This window comes from Aspergillus puulaauensis, chromosome 7, assembly GCF_016861865.1.
Source record: "Aspergillus puulaauensis MK2 DNA, chromosome 7, nearly complete sequence".
NCBI classification, from domain to species: domain Eukaryota; kingdom Fungi; phylum Ascomycota; class Eurotiomycetes; order Eurotiales; family Aspergillaceae; genus Aspergillus; species Aspergillus puulaauensis.
The window spans coordinates 2,281,251-2,301,787 of NC_054863.1; the positions used below are offsets into that span (position 1 = coordinate 2,281,251).

Consider the following 20,537-nt stretch of genomic DNA (forward strand, 5'->3'; position numbering starts at 1 on the left):
CCGGAATATCTAATAAACGATCCCTAGTTTTATTAGTCCAGTATCACCCAGAAAAAACTAACCATAGTTAGAATCATACCTCGCTGCCTCTACTGACTTTAACTCTATTTTCCACATCCTCCAAAGTCACGCCATCTGCTATATATGACTGAAGAATACTTGCGAACTCCTCCTTCCAAACAGTCACAGTAAGCCGTGTGCGATTAGAATATCATTAGATTCCGTGTTAGAACACGCTGACGAGTTGGCGAACTAGACAGTCAGAAATTATTCAGTTCCGTCCTTGCTTAACTGACCACACCCGGTCAAGGCGGCGTATATCGATTATCAAGGTTCCCAGGAAGTAGTCCCCAAGTTTTTCCTGTGTTATATCTTTAGTTACAATAAGACCGGTTTAGGGCGCTCGCGATCTAGCCTTAGGAGAGGCAGTCTACCTCCCGGCACTTTTTGGTGGCATTGGAATCTAACAATGGTTAGATTTAACTGGAAACTACTGATAAGTTCGTGAAAAGATTGCTGGATTTCAGAAATAGGATTCAGAAACGAAAAACCCAGACACCTAGAAAGAAGAAATCAAAATTACCCTTGACAGGTGAGAGATGGTATCTTAACCCTTCTACATATTCACTACTATATTCACTGATGATAATAATAGAAAATCTAACTATTATTAGATTTTCCCCTGTTCACGAACCACCTAACCGCCTGATCCTAGTAACCACTCGATCCTAGACTTGATATCTCCTATTCACAGACTACTTCACGAACCGCTTCACGAACCACTTAACCACCTGATCCTAGCCTCCGCTTGATCCTAGCAACCGCCCGATCCTGGCAACCGCTCGATCCTAGTCTTAATATCTCCTATTCACGAACCACTTCACGAACCGCTTCATGAACCACTTAACCACCTGATCCTAGCCTCCGCTTAATCCTAACAACCGCCCGATCCTGGCAACCGCTCGATCCTAGTTTTGATATCTCCTATTCACGAACCACTTCACGAACCGCTTCACGAACCACTTAACCACCTGATCCTAGCCTCCGCTTGATCCTAGTAACTACTTGAACCTAGCAATCATCTGATCCTAGCCTTAATATCTTCTATTTACAAACTATCTAACTGCCTGATCCTAGCCTCTGCCTAGTAACTATATAATTCTAGTAACTATCTAATCCTTAGAACTACTTAATTCTTATCCCTATTCTAGTACTAACTTAAAATAATATTATAGTATAAAAAATGGGTTGGGTCGGGTTTTCTAACCTATCCTAGTTAAATATTTAGTCTAGCTCTATTTAGTATAGTATCTTACTATAGTAGATTAGTCCTGTTAATCTCCAGGTTTAATAGGTTAAACCCGCAGAACCCGCCCCAAACCTATTATGGGTTGGTTTAATATTATTAATACCCAAACCCGCTGCGGGTTGGGGTCCGCGAGGCCTTGACCCGCCCCAACCCAACCCGTATGCATGTCTAGATAAGATTATATTTACTAGAACCTATCTTAGAGGACTGGCTTTTAATTAGTTTAAACTATATATACAAGACTTTTAAGATAATACAGATCTAAGTAGCTAAAAGGATTTAACTAATACTGTTTTTAACAGCTACTAGAGCTTTAAGAAATAAATTATTAAAGTCTTTAGAGACCCCAATACTAAGAAAACCGCTAAATAATATATATATATATACTTAAGTAAGGACCTAAAATAAGTATTAGAGAACTTATATTGAAATTTTACTAAATTATATTAAATCTTAACTAAAAAGATAAAGCTTTGAGATTATAGTACTATTAGATCCTTAAACCAGAAATTAAGAATATAATAATATATATACCCGACAAGCTTAACACTCTTAATAAGATAATTAATATAGCTTCTAAAATTAAGAACTAATTAGTTAAGCGCTATTACAAGATAAAACAATAATAGAGCTAGTTAAGAATAAACTAATTTAGTAAATAACACCACAGAGATCAAGATAGAGATATTAAGATATAACTAAATACTACTATTACTAATCCTATACTTAAGGAGAATAGTAAGAATAAAAAAAATTTATTAAAAAGTATTTTAAATATAATAAACCAGGTCATATAGTACAATACTATTAGTTAAAGCAGAGAAAAAGATTAGCCATCTATAATTTATAGATTAATACTATATACATAATAACTAAGCTAATAATAAAAGTACCTTAGACTAATAATAATATCCTTAATACTACTGAACAGAAAGAAGATAACCTAGAAAAGAAAATAAGATTAGTAATTACAAAATAAGTATTTCAGTACTTAATAAATACTATTAAGAACGACGCTTTAAAAAAAGAGAAATAAAGATAAGCCAAAAGATTTAAGAAATATATAAATAAGTTAAATAATAATAATTTTACTAAGCTATAGAAATATATTCACACCATAGATAATATTAAGAAATATACAGAATACTTTATAGACTCTACAGAAAGATTAGCTTAAGAATCACGTACATAATCACCTAAGAATAAATCTTAAGTTAATTAGAAGGATTAATTAGTAGAGAATAATAAGATCTTCTTTCTAACTAATAAGTTCTACAGGCAGCTAACGGTAACTAATATTACTAAAATAACTAGTAAGTAATAGAAGAATTATAAAGAAAAAGAAAATAATAAAGTAATTAATAATAAAAAATAAAAAAAATCTTTATAGAAAACTAAGAATAATACCTACAACTATCTACCAGCAGTATCAAGATACTAAAAAATAATAATACAGATATAGTAAGATCATATTAGATAATATAATAAGTACTAACGTAATTCACCGGTCATCCGACCGCCACTAGTAATCCGACCAACTCCGCAAATTCGCTACGCTTAATGATATTAAAGTAATTCGCAACAACGCAGCAACGCAAATATCAATTTAAATTAATTAGTAGCAAGTAGAGGATATTTTGTTCTTTTATGGCCTAAAACACCACAATTTGAACACTTTTGTGGGCGTCGTTTTGGCGCCTCTATATTTGCTGGAGCAGAATCCGCGGGGGGTTCTCCCTCTATATTTAGTTGCCTATTTCTCTGCGAAATAAGATCCCTAGTTTCTGCAAAATTAAGGCCTTGTGTAGGAGATATTTGGCGTCTAGATCGCTGCTTTTTTTCTCTTGTCTTACCACTTTCTGCGCGTAGAAGACAGTTTTCTCGGGCTAGAAATTCAGCGTTGTATAAAGCAACTTTGAAGCCTTTTTGCATCTGTATTAAATAGGCAATTGATGGGTCTGGAGACCCGCGAGAGCGTTGCCTTATAGCCTTTTGAATCGATGAAGACTTTCGGTATAAATGGCGGATTGTATGAGGTGTTTCTAGTGTTGAAGAGGTAGTAGAATACCCTCCACGGCTGCTGGGGGGTGTTGGGGTCTTCTGCAGAATACGCAGCTTATCGAGGACCCTTTGGGGATTAAAAGGGACTATCCCAGCTGCTGCAAACCCATTTTGGATATTCTGAGAGGTAAAGATAGTCTTGTGGGCGCTGGGATAGGCCTTTAAGAAGTCGAACTTCTTAATATAGCGTAGCCCTAATCGAGACCGTTCTTCAGTCAACCCCTGATATACACGCTTTAGAGGACCAAAACAGCCAATATCTAAAGGTTGCAATAGATGAGATGAATGAGCAGGCATGCAGATTGGTATAATATCGTTTTCTTCACAGATTTTATCGAATTGGGGTGTTAAATGACTTCCATGGCCGTCTAAAACAAGTAATCGATATCGACCAACCGTACAATTATTAGTTGCAGGAATAAAGACATGTTGAAGCCAGTAAAGGCCTATCTCGTCGCTAGTCTAGCCATTTGGACTAGTTCTAATATGCCAGGTTCCTGGAACTGCTTGTTCTGCATACCATCCTTCAATATGGACTTTGCCTTTGAAGATAATACAAGTTGGAACGCTCTATCCCCTAGTATTAATACATTCGATTGTCGTGACCCATTCACGACTACCAGGCTGAATAAGTAATGGTCTGCCAGGCATATTAGATCTAGAGACAACTTTAGTTGTTCCTATTCGGCCCATAGTAAAGCCGGTTTCGTCGAAGTTGTAGATATCTTCATCAAGAATCCCCTTGGTAGATCGGAGCTCTTCTAGATTATTAAACCACTTTCGAATAATCTTAGGATCCTCGCACAGAGCTCGCTGGTAATCGTATCAACGTGCAAATCGACTTTTAACCTCGTCACGGCGTGCAATAAGTTTTGTGACCTAATTTTGTCCAATAGGTTTGTAGTCAACTGAAGAATCTGCCTTTAAAATTATATCGGCCATTTATGCAACATGTGAATGCCGCGGAGGGCAGCCACGTTGATCTCTAGATACTATCCATCGTACTAGATAGTCTTCCTGAGTTTGAGAAAGCCGGTGGTTGTGGTGGCGGCGTTCTGCTTGAAATTCGTGGCTATTTAGTCGGTCTCGGAGTGTCCCATATAGGACTTCAAAAGCAGCTGCTGCTCGGCGTATAGAAGGAATTTCGCCATTTCTATAGGAGGTAATTGCAAGTTGAATCCTGCCCTCCTGCTTAATGAGTTTTTGACCTGAAAGACGCTTTTTTCGTGGCATGGTAATTGCTTGAAAGTTGACGTGTTGGACGACGCGTCGACAATTTGGAGTTGGTCGGATTACTAGTGGCGGTCGGATGACCGGTGAATTACGTTATAAATAAACCCTCAGTAAATATCTAGAATATAGAAAATAAAACATACAACTTATAGAAGAGTATAAATAAGTATTAAACTCAGGTAGAACATAACTATATAATAGAATACTAGATTATATATAAAGCTATACCTGTATTTATTACCTAGTACTAAGCCTTTTTAACCACCAGGAAGTTTATTAGTCACTCTGTTATAATAATAAATATATATAATATTTTAGAAATAAGCTTATAACAGATTAGTATCCACAAGCACTACAGATATTAATAACACTAAATTACTAATACCTAAAAAAAGATCTAGATTATAACTATTAGCAAAGCGAGCCAGGACACCTGAATCACAGAATATTATAGAATAAGAGTTACTAAACTAATAACTATACTTACCACCCAAGCACCAGGACTAGAAGAGAAGATAACTAAGATAAATAGTATAAAGTAAACCAGAGATATCTTAATATATATTAAGAAAAGATTTAACTCATAGTAATAGAAAACAGAGAATTAATTATTATCTATATAATAATTAATAGAGAAAAAGCTAAGCTACTTCTAGACTTAGAAGTCTTAGAAGAATTTATCAGCCAGAAATTCACTACGCAATACAGAATTCCAACAAAAATAATAGGAAATATTAAAAAGATTTATAAATTTAGAGGAGGATTCTTATATAAAAAACTAGAGCTATAGATAACCAAGCTTATATTACTAACTAAAAAATATATAAAAGAAATCACGTTCAAGCTTATTCCTACGTAAGGAAGTTAGAATAATAGAGTTATTAGAATATTATAGCTATAATAATATAATCTAGAAATTAATTAGATAACCAGAGAAGTCAGGATATAAGACTACCAGCTATAAATAATAAAAGAACACCGAGAAACAGCATACTATAATTCAAGATTAGTATAGAAGGCTTTAATTAATAAGATAAGAAAGTAAAAGATAATGCTATATCCTATAAATAAAAAAATAGAATAAACTAAACTAAATCAGGAGTATAAAACAGTAACTAGACAGATAAAACTAAAAAAGATTTATAAAGAAAAACTTACTAAAGTCAAAGAATTATTACTAGAAAAATATTATAAATTTCTTAATCTATTTATAAAACTAGATTACTAACTCTACTATAATATAAAGTATACTATAAAGTAAGAATACTGCTATAATTAAATATAGAGCTTAGATAAGTTAAGCAGATCTAAAAATTAAGAGATAAACTAAAGCAGGAATAAGAGTTTATTAAGAAATTCTTGCAAGCTGGGTATATTTAAGAATTAAAATCAAGTATCTTATTAAGAAATATGTTTATACTAAAGAAAAATAGAGAATAAAGACTTATTTATAACTACTAATCTTTAAATAATATAATAATTAATAATATAAATAAAGTACTATATATAGAATAGAAAAGAGACTTATTATAAGAAGTAAAAATTATAACTATTTTTAATATTCAGTAGGGTTATTATAATCTAAGAATAAATAAAGAGGATATCTGGAAGATAGTATTTTTTATAGATATAGGACTTTATAAATAGATTATTATATCTATAAGATTAAAATAATTACTAGCTAAATTTACTAGGTATATAACTTATATACTCTAGGAGTACTTAAACAACTTTATTACTATTTATTTTAATAATATTATTATCTATTTAAAAAACCTAAAGGACCATGATACTTATATATAAAAGATTATAATAATTATAATAAACACCTAATTAACCTTAAGTATTAAAAAATATAAATTTAATATAACTAAAATTAAGTATTTAGGGATAGTTTTTATACTAAACAGATAAAAGATACCACTAAAAAAAGTTAAATCAATACTTAATTAGCTAGTACTAAATAATAAGAAAAGAGTATAAAGATTTTTAGGAATTACCAGGTATATATAGAGGTACCTATTTAAGTACTTATAAATAATATAGTTAATTATAAAGCTACTATAAGATAACTAATTATTTAAATAGAGATAAGAGGAATAAGAAGCTTTTAAAAAAATTAAAGAAAAAGTTAAAGACTTGCCTATTCTTATATTATTTAATCCAGAATAGTAATCATAGATAAAAACCGATATATTAGAAGAAGCTATTAGGTTAGTACTTAAATAAAAGAAAAATAAGAAATTATAATCTATTACTTTTTACTTAAGATAACTTACTCAAGCCGAACGAAATTATAATATATATAATAGAGAGATACTTATAATTATTAAGAGATTTAAGTATTAAAGATATTATCTCTAAAGGGTTAAAGATAAAGTTATTATATAAACTAATTATAAAAATCTTATATACTTTATAACCTCCAAGGAGCTAATTAAATAATAAGTATAATAGGCTTAATACCTTACTAAATTTAACTTTAAAATTAAGTATATTAATAAGAAAAAGAATATTACTACTAATATCCTAAGCTAATAACCGGACTATCTAATTAATATTAAGAAACCTAAAACTAATCTATTAAAGAAAGAATAGGATAGATTATAATTTAATTAAAATACTTAGCTTACTATAATAATAATAATTAATAATTATAAATTTATAGTTCAACTTAAGAGGGCATAGAAAAAAAATAAATACTTATAGAATTAGAAGATTAACAGGATGTAACTTAAGAAGTAAAATAGAATTATAATATAGAATAGATTAATTATAATACTTAAGAATATAATTAGAGAAATAATTAGGATATATTATAACCCGCTAACTAAAGAATACCAGGAGATTAAATAAATAATAGAAAAGATCTAATAAGTATATTACTTTCTATAAATATATAAAAGAGTCTAAGACTATATTATTAAGTATAAAGAGTATAATTAGAATAAATTAATATATTATCAACTATTCAGAAAAATACAGATACCAAAGATACCAGAAAAACTATAGAAAAGTATTACAGTGGATTTTATTTAAGGACTACTACTATTAAGGGATCCTATTACAGGAATCACCTACACTAATACAATCACGACGGTATATAAACTTATAAAATATATAATTATTTAACTAACTAGAAAAGATATTACCGCCGAATAGCTAGTACTGTTAATATTATAAAAAGTATTTATTTAGACAGGATTATTATAAGAAATTATATCTGATAGAGACAAGATATTCACATTAAAATTTTAAGAAATAATAATAGAAGCCTGTAGAACTAAATAAAACTTATTAACCGCAAACCATTAATAAACAGACAGATAAACAGAAAGGATGATTTAATTAATTAAATAATATCTATAACACTACCTTAATTAGAACTAAGATAATTAGGTTAAATTATTACTAATAGTACAGTTTACTATTAATAATACTAGAAATACTACTACGGGTATTATACTATATATTACAAATCTAGAAAGGAACCCAAGGATGAATTAGAAGATACTGCCAGCTGAAGAATAATCTAAAACAGTACTAATAAAAATTCTATATTTAAATATATTATATAAGTCAATTACAGACAATATTAAATAAGCAGAAAAAAAGATAAAGTTCTATTATAATAAGAAGTATAAGGGCATACTATAACTTTAGAAGAGAGAAAAAGTTTACCTACTATAATAAACTATAGGAATAAAAAAATTTAATATTTAGAGTAAATAATCAAGTAATAAACTTAATACTATAAAATATAGATTATTCAGAATATAGGAAAGGCTTATAAATAATAATTACTACTTAATACTACTAATAAGAATATAAGTTTACCTAATATTCCATATCTTATTACTTAAACTAATAAAAAATCCTAAAAATACTAATAATAAAGCAACTGAATCAGAAGAAGAATATAAGATTAAGAAGATTCTAAATAAGAGATTAGAATACAGATAAATCTACTACCTTATCAAATAGGCCGGTTACTCACATGAAAATAATATATAGAAGCTAGTTAGGAACCTTAACTACCCTAAGAGAATCCAGGAATACTAGCAAGAAATTAGTTAAAAGCAACCGGATTAAAGAAAGAAGTATTAAATATAGAAGATAAAAGGACCGCGTTAATATAGACTAAAAAAGATATAAAAATAATCCAGAAGACTCTGTTAATCTCTATCTATTATACCTCTATCTTCTTTTATTTTTATTTTTCTTCTTCTAATACTTCTAGTTCCTCTATTTTTTTATATCTTAAATAATAAAGTCCCCTGCATATTTATAAAAAAGATTATCTTACTTTTTAAGATAGGATAAAAGAGCCAGGGCTTTTTTCTTTTAAATTCTTATCTTATTTTAGGCCTTTACAAGCCGACGCTATTTACTATCCGAAAATAATATTTTTAAATTAATATAACAGGACTGACCACCTTCGGTAATATAATCCTTATAATAAGAAGAACCTTTAACTTTAACATACAGCTATTTAAAATAAGTATAGTAGGAGTAGGGAGTAACTATCATAAAACTACTCTCCTTAAAATAATAGATAAGCTTATTTTTTAATATACCTAAATAAAAAGACATCGCGAGTCAGTACTGAGATATTAAGAAAAGAAGTAAGTTAGATAATATTATTACTTATAAAGAAAGCGCTACTTATTATATCTTTAGGACAAAGATCTTTAAAGAGAAGGATTATTAGAAAATATAAATATTAATAGCTAATAAACCTACTACACCACAGCTAGCGCTGTAATAACAGCAGAATAATAATAAACTAACCCGCGCATAGTCATGCTATAATACTAGATCTAAAGAAGTCTAGTAATATAAGTATACTATAAGGAAACATAGACAGATCTATAAGAAACATATTAAGGATATACTCTGAGTATAGGATAAATATAGTTAATAAAGAATATATATAGTACTATTATTACTATATCTAAGTTTACTTTTTATTTATTATTTTCAGAAGCACAACTAGTCTATTATTATAAAATTACGTAAGACTATATTATATCTCTATTCTCTTTAATTAACGCACTTATTAAAGACTCTTTTTCACTTGTATTAAGAATAACTAAGGATCGGCAGACCTTATCTGACAGGACTGTGCATATATACTACAGTTTTATCTTAATATTTTATCTATATCCAGAGCTATGAAAGCAGGATTATTATATAATTCTAAGAAATTATATATTGAAAATGTGTATGGCAAGAAAGTATGTCAGATAAATATATATTAAGGAATCTTATTAATTAAATAGGACCTGTTATATTTACCTTATTTTTCTATAGAAATCCCACATAAAAGTGAAGAAGAGGTGAAATCTTAAGATATTAAAGAATTACCTAAGAGGCCTGAGGTTCAGCCTAATAGAGATAATATTCAGGAAATAATTAATCTATTAGATTAATTAGATACTATAGGATTATTAGATCCTATAGAATACTCTACTTACCAAGTCCAAAGATCTGATATGCTATATATATTAAAAGGATCTGAAGAACTTTGGCATCAATAATTAGGGCATCCCAGCCAGGAAACTCTAAAACACCTGGATTCAGCAGTCACAGGTGTAGAAATTACTGATTCAAGCCCTAATTCAGAGCTATGTTTAACATGTCAACTGTCTAAATTAAAAAGACAGATATCAAGAAGATCTATTTTAATAGGAACTACCCCCTTTGAAATAATTTATTAGGACCTGATCCATTTGAATAAAGGGATTAAAAATATAAACTATATTAGTCATATTTATAATCTATATTCAAAATATTATCTAGGAAAAGCGATACAGTCAAAAGATCAAACTACTAAATTATTAAAGTAAATAATACAGTATATTAATAAATAATTTAATATTTAACTAAAACAATTTCATTCAGATAATGATCCTAATCTAAATAAATTTATTGACTAATTAGAAGGCTTGATATTTAATACAAGCCCTATAGGGCAACCAGAATAAAATCTATTTATAGAAAGATCTGGAGCTCTAATATCAATAAAAATAAGACTTTTATTAATAGAATCAGGAATTCTAATATATTTATAGCTATATACTTTCGAAACGGCTATATATATATTAAATCAAACCCTAATAAAGTTACTAGATTAGTAAATATTATATTAAAAACTCTATAAAAGTTTATTAACTAAACCAGGCTACATAAAACCAATACCAGATCTATCTAACCTAAAAAGATATAGATCTACTGTATACACCCGAATTACAAATATCCCAAGACTCCAGAAATTAAAGCCACGTGCTTTAATAGGATATTTAATAAGGTATCAAAGTTTAAATATATAGAAAATATAGATTTTATATAAAAATAAAGTTATATCAGTAAGAGACTATATATTTAATAAAAATAAAACCTTCAAAAATAGTTCCCAAGCTATAGGAACTATTAATAACTCATATATAGAGATTAAACCTCTAAAAAATCCTAAAATTATTTAAATAATTGAATCTATTTAATTAAATGAAGAAATATATAAGGAACTTAATAAATCAGAATAATAAAGTTTACTTTCACCTTACTTTTCTATTGAATCTATATACAAAAGTGAAACTGAAGTGAATACTGAATCAGAACCTAAACTAGAAGATTAAATACTTAGAGATCTATCTGAAACACCAATTTAAATACCACCACAAGTATTAATTGATAATAGTTAATTAAAACTTAATAATTATAATAAGATTATAAAGCTAATTTATCTAAAATAAAATAGATCTCTATTATCTGACCAAGGATCTTTAAAAATACCTAGAAATTATTATATCAATCAGGCATTCACAACAGGAATCTATAATATTTATAAATATTATAAAAATGATTTACTATAACTACTAATAAATTAGAAAGAGGTTCAGTCAAGTCTATTTAAAAATAAATAGATACAAGCATGTGAAAAAGAAATTAACTAATTAAAATAAATAGATATATAGGAAGAAACCTATAAATTTATTCCTAATAGTTAACTTCTACTATTAAAATAGGTTTTCATATATAAATTTAATGAAAACAACTATTTATTAAGGCTAAAAGTAAGAATCTGTGTTAGAGGAGATCTATAACCTCTAATTAATTAAGAAACTAGGGTAGTTACCCTAGCTTCTAGAATTATTAGGATTATATTAGTCCTAATTACTGTATTTAATCTGGAGACTATCTAATTAGATATAGTAAATACTTTTCTAAACAGTCCTATTAATAAAACTATATATATTTCACCTCTACCAGGATTTAGTTTAAAAAATAAAGTCCTAAAATTAAAAAAATTATTATATAGACTACGACGCTTACTACTTTTATAATAAAAATAAATAGGTGAGACACTAAAAGAACTAGAACTAAAATTAATCCCTGAAGACCTATATCTCTATTCAAATAATTTTATGATTTTAATAATTTATATAGATGACATAATCATTATATTTAACTAGAAAAATTATAAAAAAGTACAAGAACTAAAGAATTCCCTATTATTAATATATAAAATAAAAGAAATAGGAGAATTGATTAAGTTCTTGAATATAATAATATATCGAAACCGTCTAGAATAAAAACTATGATTCTGTTAATATGATTATATTGAAAGATTTGCTTATTAATTTTATCTAATTAATAAAACTACACTAAAAATATTATTACCTAGTAGGAATCTATATTAAAATAAAAACTATATTTTAATAAAAGCTGATATATTATTATATCAATAAAAAGTTAGATTAATATTATATACAGCTATAATATCTTGACCTGATATTATGAAAGGATATCAGATATTATCAGAATTTCTGATTAATCTAACTCTATAATATTAATATGCAGCAAATTATATGATTTAATATCTATATGGAACTAAATACCTAGCTATTAAATACTCAACCTCACTATTATCTTACTTTTTTATAGAAGAACTATATAAAAGTAAAAATAAAGTAAATCTACTAATATTCTATATAGCTAGTGATGCTGTCTATATAGATAATAAAAACAGAAAATCATCTAAAAGATATATTATATGTTTATTTAGTAGACTAATTAATTAGTTAGCTAAAAAGTAAAAAACTATTATATTATTAACTACTGAAGCTGAATTACTAGCACTATCTTCTGCTAGTAAATAATTTTTATAGTGGAAACGACTCTTTAATTTTATAAGATTTAATCCTATAGAAAAACTACTAATATAATATAATAATAAACAAATAATTGATTTACTTACTCAGCTAAATTTAATATATATAATAAAACTTAAATATATTGATATTCACTAATTATGGGTCCGACAAGAAATTCAAAAACAATCTATTAAAATCAAATAGATCCCTACTAATCAGATGATTATAGATGGCATGACTAAACTACTACTAACATAAAAATATCAAAAGTTTATCAATTAACTTCATATGTAAAAGTTGGAATCAACCGCATCGATGCTGTTTTCCCCAGCGGTGATAAGCAGGTCTGGTATTACTTCTATGGGGACAAGTACATCAGGAAGAACTATGATGGACATAGTTCCTCCACTTTAGAGAGTGGTCCTTGGCTCATTGCCGAAAGCTTCAAGTCCTTCAGAGGCTGGCCTTAGGTACTACAAGTACTTGTATCTACTATATCCGAGGGATCTCATTTTAACAACATATTGACTGCGTTCGATACTTTGCTGTTTTTCGATCCTTTTAGAGTACTATGTACCCAGTCTCTGCTAAAGAAAATGAATTGCACATCTTCAAGTCCAGCCCTGGGAATGTAGCCCTAATCAGGAACTGGTGAGTCACGTGGCTTTCCTCAGGCAGCGTTGAGGATGCCTGATCTTACAGTTGCAGTCGAGTCCCAGGTACTGTATGCTTTAGAGATTTACCTTTTATATAATATACTCATTAAACATATCTACTCCTGCATCGTTTGCGTCGGCTGTCTGTCTTCAACTGTTGATGTATACTACCTGTTCATTGATGGTTGGCTGTGTGAGATCACATGATGTGACATCGACTGCAGCTTGTATTTTACATGATTTGACTCTTGTTCATTTTTGTATTATATTCACAAGGCAGTTACTTGGAATATGCAGTGTCAGACCGTGTCTTTCATCATCAATGCCCCTAGGTGCCATTTGCCAGGCATTTGATATCCTTGAGGGAAGACTGTTCACCTGTCATTCAAAGTTGCGAAGGCTAAAATGCGCAGCGTTGATAAAATATCATCGAAGGTGGTGTTTGACTAGTCGCTGTCGGGTCCAAAGAGCATTTGAATTCGTTGCTCCCGAGTCCTCCTACTCAGGGCTTGAGTGATATCGGCATCGGTTGCGCGCCGGGTCTGGTTCTTGAAATAACACATCACGCCGTTTTGGTTTTGGCACCCGTACGCCCCACGCTCTCCCGACTGAAGTGCTGCCGAAGCAGCGAGGATGTCGGCGGCGGATGTCAGCCATACGGTCTCTGTGACCCACCACTGGCCTTTCGCGTCAGTGAAGCATTCCGGCATCGTGGTGATGGAGCCTTGGCGTTGGGTCTTGACGAAGAATACAATAGTTGAAACTAAGGCGGGGTTTGATGTTGAACACGAGGAAGGAGCACTTATTGAGACACGTATCTGGTCGTTCCTGGGCCTATTTAAGCACGTTGCCTTCTGTACGAGGAAGCCGTCAGTTGAGGCTACCACTGCCTTGCCCCTCAGTTGTTTCCCCGAGGCTCAGTTGGATAGCCCATTACATCCAAGGATGCGAGATCACGCCAACACCACAACAAGCAATCACGAGCAGTAGTTCACTGGCCATAATTCCTGCCAGTCTCGCTGGCGACCTGCGCAAAGGATCTTTACACGAGTCATCAGCCAGTTATCAGCCCATGCGCCCATTCTATAGGTGACGCTAGTATCATGGCAAGGCTTTGGCGGTTGAAGACCTGGCGTTAACCGAAAGATGCAGGCATTGACCCAGGAAGGATCGTGTGCGGTATTTTTGCCATTGGTTCCTATCACCGGGCTTTGCTTTCAAATATCCATCGACTGGGTGGAGAGGTACTGGAGAGACCGACTGGGTCCAGCACAGCAACCAGAGACGAAAGGCGGCGGTGGAATGAAAGGGCCAGTGCGCCAGACTCAAAGCCAAGAGACAGTAGCGAGTGGAAACCAGGTGTGGAAGAGAGGGGTCCTCACTCCGGTGACGAGGCTGTGTTCAACTGGATGCCAGTTCTACGGCCTTGTGCCAGCGTGGAGGGGAGGAGCCCAAGGCTATCAGATCCACTGCCTTGTCCGCACACGCTATAAAGGGCTTTGAGAGCAGTACTTGGCTTAGTCAGACCACTCTTACCATCACACCAGAGTAAATGCTTTTGGATTCCATGATTCCTTGAATATCGTCTAAATACCTTGTTCGGGATAATAGTCACGCAACTATACATTCACCAACACCGTTCGCGGCGCTACCAGTAGTCGACATGTGTACCTCTGGCGGATGCACTGGTAATGTGATAACGCATGTTACTTCTTGGGCCAACTGTACCGAAAGGGTTTATATCGCCACAGGAGGAGCGCATACTTCTCTAGGCATTCGAAACTGGAAGACCTGTGGAGCACCTTTCGCGAAAACATGGTGGGAAGAGTGCGACAAAATCATAATGATAACCCCTACAAAGACAACACAATACACCGTCTGTCCTAACCATCGGGCAAGACTTGAGTAGGTGAGCTTTCAAACAAAGAGTCAAGAGGCGGCCATCTACCAATACTAACGGCAACCAGCTCAATGCAAGGCCCTGAAGTGTGCTTAATCTCCTTGTTGGTGTGGTTGGTACCAGTAAAACCTCACGAAACTGCACCCTTTGCCACGCCGTAACTGTGTCGTCGCGACTCCGAAGAGGTCTTCAAGTCCGATACAGAGGATTTCAAAGACTGGATTTAAAGGAGGGACTTCCCGGGTTGATCGTCCTTGTTTGGGGTTTATAAATCAAGTCTACGTAGCCTAGTATCTGGTAGTTGAGTTTGGTTGGGTCAATTACGTCCTTTGAACTCTTAATATATTGCTGTAGCTCATTATGTGAGTGAACAATTGTCGACACTCCTTCCGTGATTCTGAATCTGTGCGCTGCCTCCTGTTGAGAGAGCTCTGTTGGATCATGGTAGCTTTGCTTCCACACATAAGGCCACCCTCCGAAGACGCAAGAAGTCCTGTTCCGAGGCCATGGGAGGAAACAAGGGTTTAAGTGACAATCTACCCCACTAGTGATAGTGTATGAACAGCGCAACGGCACTATCTATATCATAACCAAGAAGCACGAACTTGGCCTTTCCTGTCGGTCAATTAGTACGGCTTGAGAGCGCGTCGTAATCATTTAAGCTGGTTTCTGTCTCAAACCGTAAATGCTCAGCATCAGGATTGCCACGGGGAAGTAGGCTTTCCACGGATGCGTATTGCTGGTCAGAGGAGTTGTCGAGTGTGATGAGGCGAGGAACGCCCGCCAGGTTCCAAATTGACGCCGCGATATGCAGCGGCTCGCTGTCCATTACAAGTAGCTTCGCCTTTGAGTTTGACTCGAGCAGACGAGCCGGAATATCTGTCTCAGACAATCCGTGCTGCACGGGGATAAGCGCTACTCTGGTTCCAGCAGCCACGCCACCAAAGTAGGGAATGGGGTGATGGATCTGCTTCGAAGAGTTTAGTATAGTTCTCGGGAAGAGGCACGGATGTGTTTATACGTATACTGTCCTTGGCCAAGATGCCCTCACCAAAATCAGACTTCTCGTGTTCATACTGCCTTGCATCCCATTCAGTCCAACCCCCATGGTCTCTGAGTAGTTTTGCTGCACCGAGCTCAGCTGCATCCTGATTAGCATCTGCTCCTCCATCCAGTAGCATGTCCATGGTTTGAACACTCCCATCTTCTACTCCCTCTTGTAATGCCGAGAAGTTTGTTCTGAAGAAGAACGTCTTGCAGTGCATCAATATCTGCACCCCAGCAGATATTTTACCAGGGAAATATCGGTTCGGCCCACTGCAGGCCCGAGGAGCGTAAATCCAACATCAGAATCTCTGTCGGTTCGTTTATTGATATCGGAGTCAACATCAAGGAGCATCGGGAGAATATCGGGAGTTCCTGCCTCAATCGCGGCCTTTAGCGCTTCTCCTGATATAGGAACGTTCATTTCGAGAAAAGAAGACTTTGACCAGCTCCCAGTTTGTCGAGAGCAGTGCTTAGAGATGAACAAGTTGCGCATATCAATAGCTGCTCGGGAGTCTCTGAAGTTGGAAGCTATCACCAAAGGCGGCCTAGAAAAGCCACCATCGAAGCCGGGGTGTCGGGATTGATTCCAGCTGCCAAAGCCATCCGAACTGTTCTTATGTCCTGCGATCTGACTGCGCTTGCAGAAGGCTTGTGGGCTATAGCATGTACTGTTGCCCCAGGGACAGACAGTAGATATTCAAGGTTCTTGACGGTATTCAGGCCCGATAGATAGAGTAATGCCATCTCCGCCAGATCTTCCTTGCTGAATCTGGGCTCTTCATACTTCTCATCATAGGAGTCTATATCCAAGTTTGTTATCGGGTTCGCAGGTGCCTGGCGTCCAGCCGCTGATATCTAAATTTGGGGCCCACTAGGCGGATCAATAACCCCTGGTATGCCATATGGGAAATTCCGTACTTCTTCGATCTAGAGCGGGATGTTTCTGGGATAATCCGATTGGTCCCTGGCAAAAATTGCGATAGAACTGATGCGAGAAACACTCACTGACAAGACCACGCCTTGGAAGGTCTAGATGATGTGTTCGACAAGGTCGTCAATGGCCATGATAGCGTTGTATATAAGTCTCCATCATGTTCCTGATAGCCCTTCATCCTTTCTTTCCTGAAACTAACAACGCTTTCGAACCTTCAAACGCTTTTTCTTTTGAATTAGCTCCTTGTCCTCAGCTTCTCTCAATAGCTTTACCATGTCGTGCGCCGATGCCAGCTTTTAGCGCGTTGAACCCAACTCGTTTCTGCAGCCATGATTATCATACAACGGCAAAGCACAACGATCCCTGACTGCGTTGCTGCTTTGAGAGATAACACCAAGTCTTGAGTAAGTGCAGATGAGATGGGTGACAACACGGTAAGAATACTACCTACTGGAGTGAGATGAGAGGGAAGAGTCTATAGAATTTAGGGGACTACTATAATTCTCTAAATATATGATGAATAGAGGCTAAGTTTATATCAGCCCGCAATACATCCAGCTCTTAACGTGTTTAATAGGCTAATTCAGCTTCTTGAACCAGACTGCTTCTGCGTCCGTATCCCATTGCCACCATAGCCCGCCCTCATCAACCACGAACTTAAGCAGCATCTGCTCATAATTTCTCGCGATAATCGCCTGCGTTTTCATGTAGTCCTCGCTCGGCTGAAAGAAACTGTACACGTCCGCCTGGTAGAAGACCAACGAACACTGCGAGGCAAGACGCTGGTTGAACACGACAGCAAGACCCTGCTTTGCCTCCACGATACTCAAAGTAAACCGATCATTAATGGCGCGGTAGTCACCGACATAAAGCATCACATCTCGCTCAGTATCATAATCTCGCCGATTTCTCGTCCACGGCTCTTCAAGATGATCACGGTAGAATTTCCCTGCCAGGGTCGCCTCCTGCCTCACCCACGGCAGTAAATCCACCTCGGGCCTCAGGTCAAAGAGAGCCTGGATAAGGGCCTGCGCTGTAAAGTCACTTGCATCACCAAAGTCCCGACCATTCGTAGCTGTCACGACGGCACTCTGTGTCTCCGGGAACGTATACACAGAGAATATCGATCCCCGCATCCCACCTGTATGGCCCACGGCCGTAAGCGGGGCAGGCACAAATTCCTTGCCCAGGATATACTCCAGGTGAGCTTGATGCTCTTTGCTCTGCGAGAGTGCGTTCCCGCTGAATGAGCTTAGCTTTGAGGACGGCAGGTCGACTCGGAACCAGCCCATTCCGTACGCGGCCGGCTTGCTGAATTCAAAGTCGTCTGGGGGAAAGGACCAGTATCCGCGGCGGACGCGGGAAACTTGCTTCAGGGGGTTGTTGGGGACAGTCCGTGTGTAGCTCGGGTCTGTTTCGCTGCGCTCGGCGTCCATTACTGCAATGCACCAGCTTAGCATGTCGTCTAGGGAGCTGCGCATGCCCATGCCTGCGAGGAGCGGGGAGTGGTTGGCGCAGGGCCACGAAGTATCCGGCAGGTGATGGTACTCTCCGTTGCTTAGCTTCGTGCATGGAGCAGCGATATTATCATCATCGGCAATGTCAGCATAAGTCACAATTGTCCTGCTCATCCCAAGCGGCTCCAGGATCCTCTCTTTCACAAAACCCGCAAACCGCTGGCCGGATACGCGCTCGATGACAAGCGCCACCAGGCCCACTGCGGCATTATTATACAGCCACTGTTCGTTAAACCTCTGCTGCCCACTTCTGTTCCTAGTAGGCATTGTGTTGAGAATCGAAACCAGATCCCCCGCATCACTCGCAATAGTGCCCCTCGGAGCCACAGTAAGCATAACAGGCGATGCAAGACCTGTAGTGTGTCTTAGGCAATCGATAATATCAGCGTCCTGCCCAATGCGCGCATCGCCTGAGGGGTTAAACTCCGGTAGATGCTGCTGGATGGGATCGCTCCAGCTCAGCTTCCCTTCTTCGACGAGGATCCCCACTGCGGCGGCTGTGAACATCTTCGAGCAGGAGCCTAGCATGTAGATCGTGTTTGAGTCTGCGGGGAGGGTCAGCTCGCTGTCGCGGTAGCCGAAGCTCTTCTGCATGATTACACGGCCGCGGTGGACCACACCGAAGGTGATCGAGGGGGTCTGGCATATCGAGTGGATTTGGTGGATTTGTGGGAGACTGGCTGAGAGTCTGCTCAGCGCTGCGGAAACTTCCTGTTGCTCGTCCATTGCTGCAAAGGGCAGAGAAAGCAAAGTTTAGAGGTATGCTGTGTGAACCACGAGGGGCAACGACGTATTTCAATAAGAGTTATTTTATAAGCAAACTATCCATGCATGACTAGTCAGCCAGCTACGTAGCAACTATGCGTCACTATATCCCGTGTTGTTTATAGACGGCTGCATTCAGCCCATGGATACCAGCATCCATCATACAGAAACCAAGTTTCCTCTACACGCCTGCCATGAACACACTTCTCTCAGTTGATGTATTGGGTTTAATTCCCTAAAGAACGGACGACAGTACATTCCTGCCACTCTTGCCCAATGCACGATCACCAAACTAGTTCAGCTCACTACAACTTGTGAAACATCCCCAGACCCTCTCACTCCTATCGCGATAAGATACTCGAACTCGGGCATATCGGCTTCATTCATACGTCACTTGGGAAGCGCCTCGCCACCAGCATTTCCGGCACCAGCACAGGCGAGATCACTGTAGGGGTACATTTTTCTCTATAGTTGTCCAAGTTAGTTGCTGAGTGCTGTTACCTACCATATAGGTAATGTGCTGCACACTTACTGGATGTTGGTGGATAGTAGATCTGGTACGGTTAGCAAATCCACATCGCTAGTCAAAGAACGGAACAAGACATACCCTAATTGAATTTGAGGAATTTAGTTGAAGTAGATGCTTTTTCTTTCGGTTGCGGGTGAGATGAAGTAGGAATGCAGTGATAGACAGGAAAGTAGGAGCTATTTAACCCTCACGAGGAGAGTCTCTCCAAATCCAACTCCGTGCCATCTCTCTCTCCTAAGCGCGGAAAACAGAATCCTGAATGTCAGCATTGATGCTATATTCCTTCCCCAAGATGGATAGATGCCGCGCTCTCAGCCAACCAGATCACGTCGTGGTGTTTGTTATTTGCCCTTATAACTACACCCCCGCAATGCCGAGATATTCACGATGTATAGCTTCTCTTCAACCAACAATAAGACAAGGTACGGCT

The 20,537-nt window shown here is 35.8% G+C and overlaps 3 protein-coding genes across 3 annotated transcripts; all 3 read right to left on the reverse strand.

Annotated features, from left to right (window-relative positions):
- Positions 1-13,861: 13,861 nt before the first annotated feature.
- On the reverse strand, positions 13,862-14,125 carry APUU_70855A (uncharacterized protein; the record flags this gene model as incomplete). Its single annotated transcript, XM_041695775.1, has 1 exon — positions 13,862-14,125. The coding sequence occupies one exon, from the start codon at positions 14,123-14,125 to the stop codon at positions 13,862-13,864; it is 264 nt and encodes an 87-aa protein (XP_041561471.1).
- Positions 14,126-15,937: 1,812 nt separating this feature from the next.
- On the reverse strand, positions 15,938-16,783 carry APUU_70856A (uncharacterized protein; the record flags this gene model as incomplete). Its single annotated transcript, XM_041695776.1, has 3 exons — positions 15,938-16,282; positions 16,323-16,586; positions 16,610-16,783. 3 exons carry the CDS (start codon positions 16,781-16,783, stop codon positions 15,938-15,940), a joined length of 783 nt encoding a protein of 260 aa, XP_041561472.1.
- Positions 16,784-17,874: 1,091 nt separating this feature from the next.
- Positions 17,875-19,539, reverse strand: APUU_70857A (serine hydrolase domain-containing protein; the record flags this gene model as incomplete). The annotated part of the gene is made up of 1 exon (XM_041695777.1): positions 17,875-19,539. One exon carries the CDS (start codon positions 19,537-19,539, stop codon positions 17,875-17,877), a length of 1,665 nt encoding a protein of 554 aa, XP_041561473.1.
- Positions 19,540-20,537: the final 998 nt, after the last annotated feature.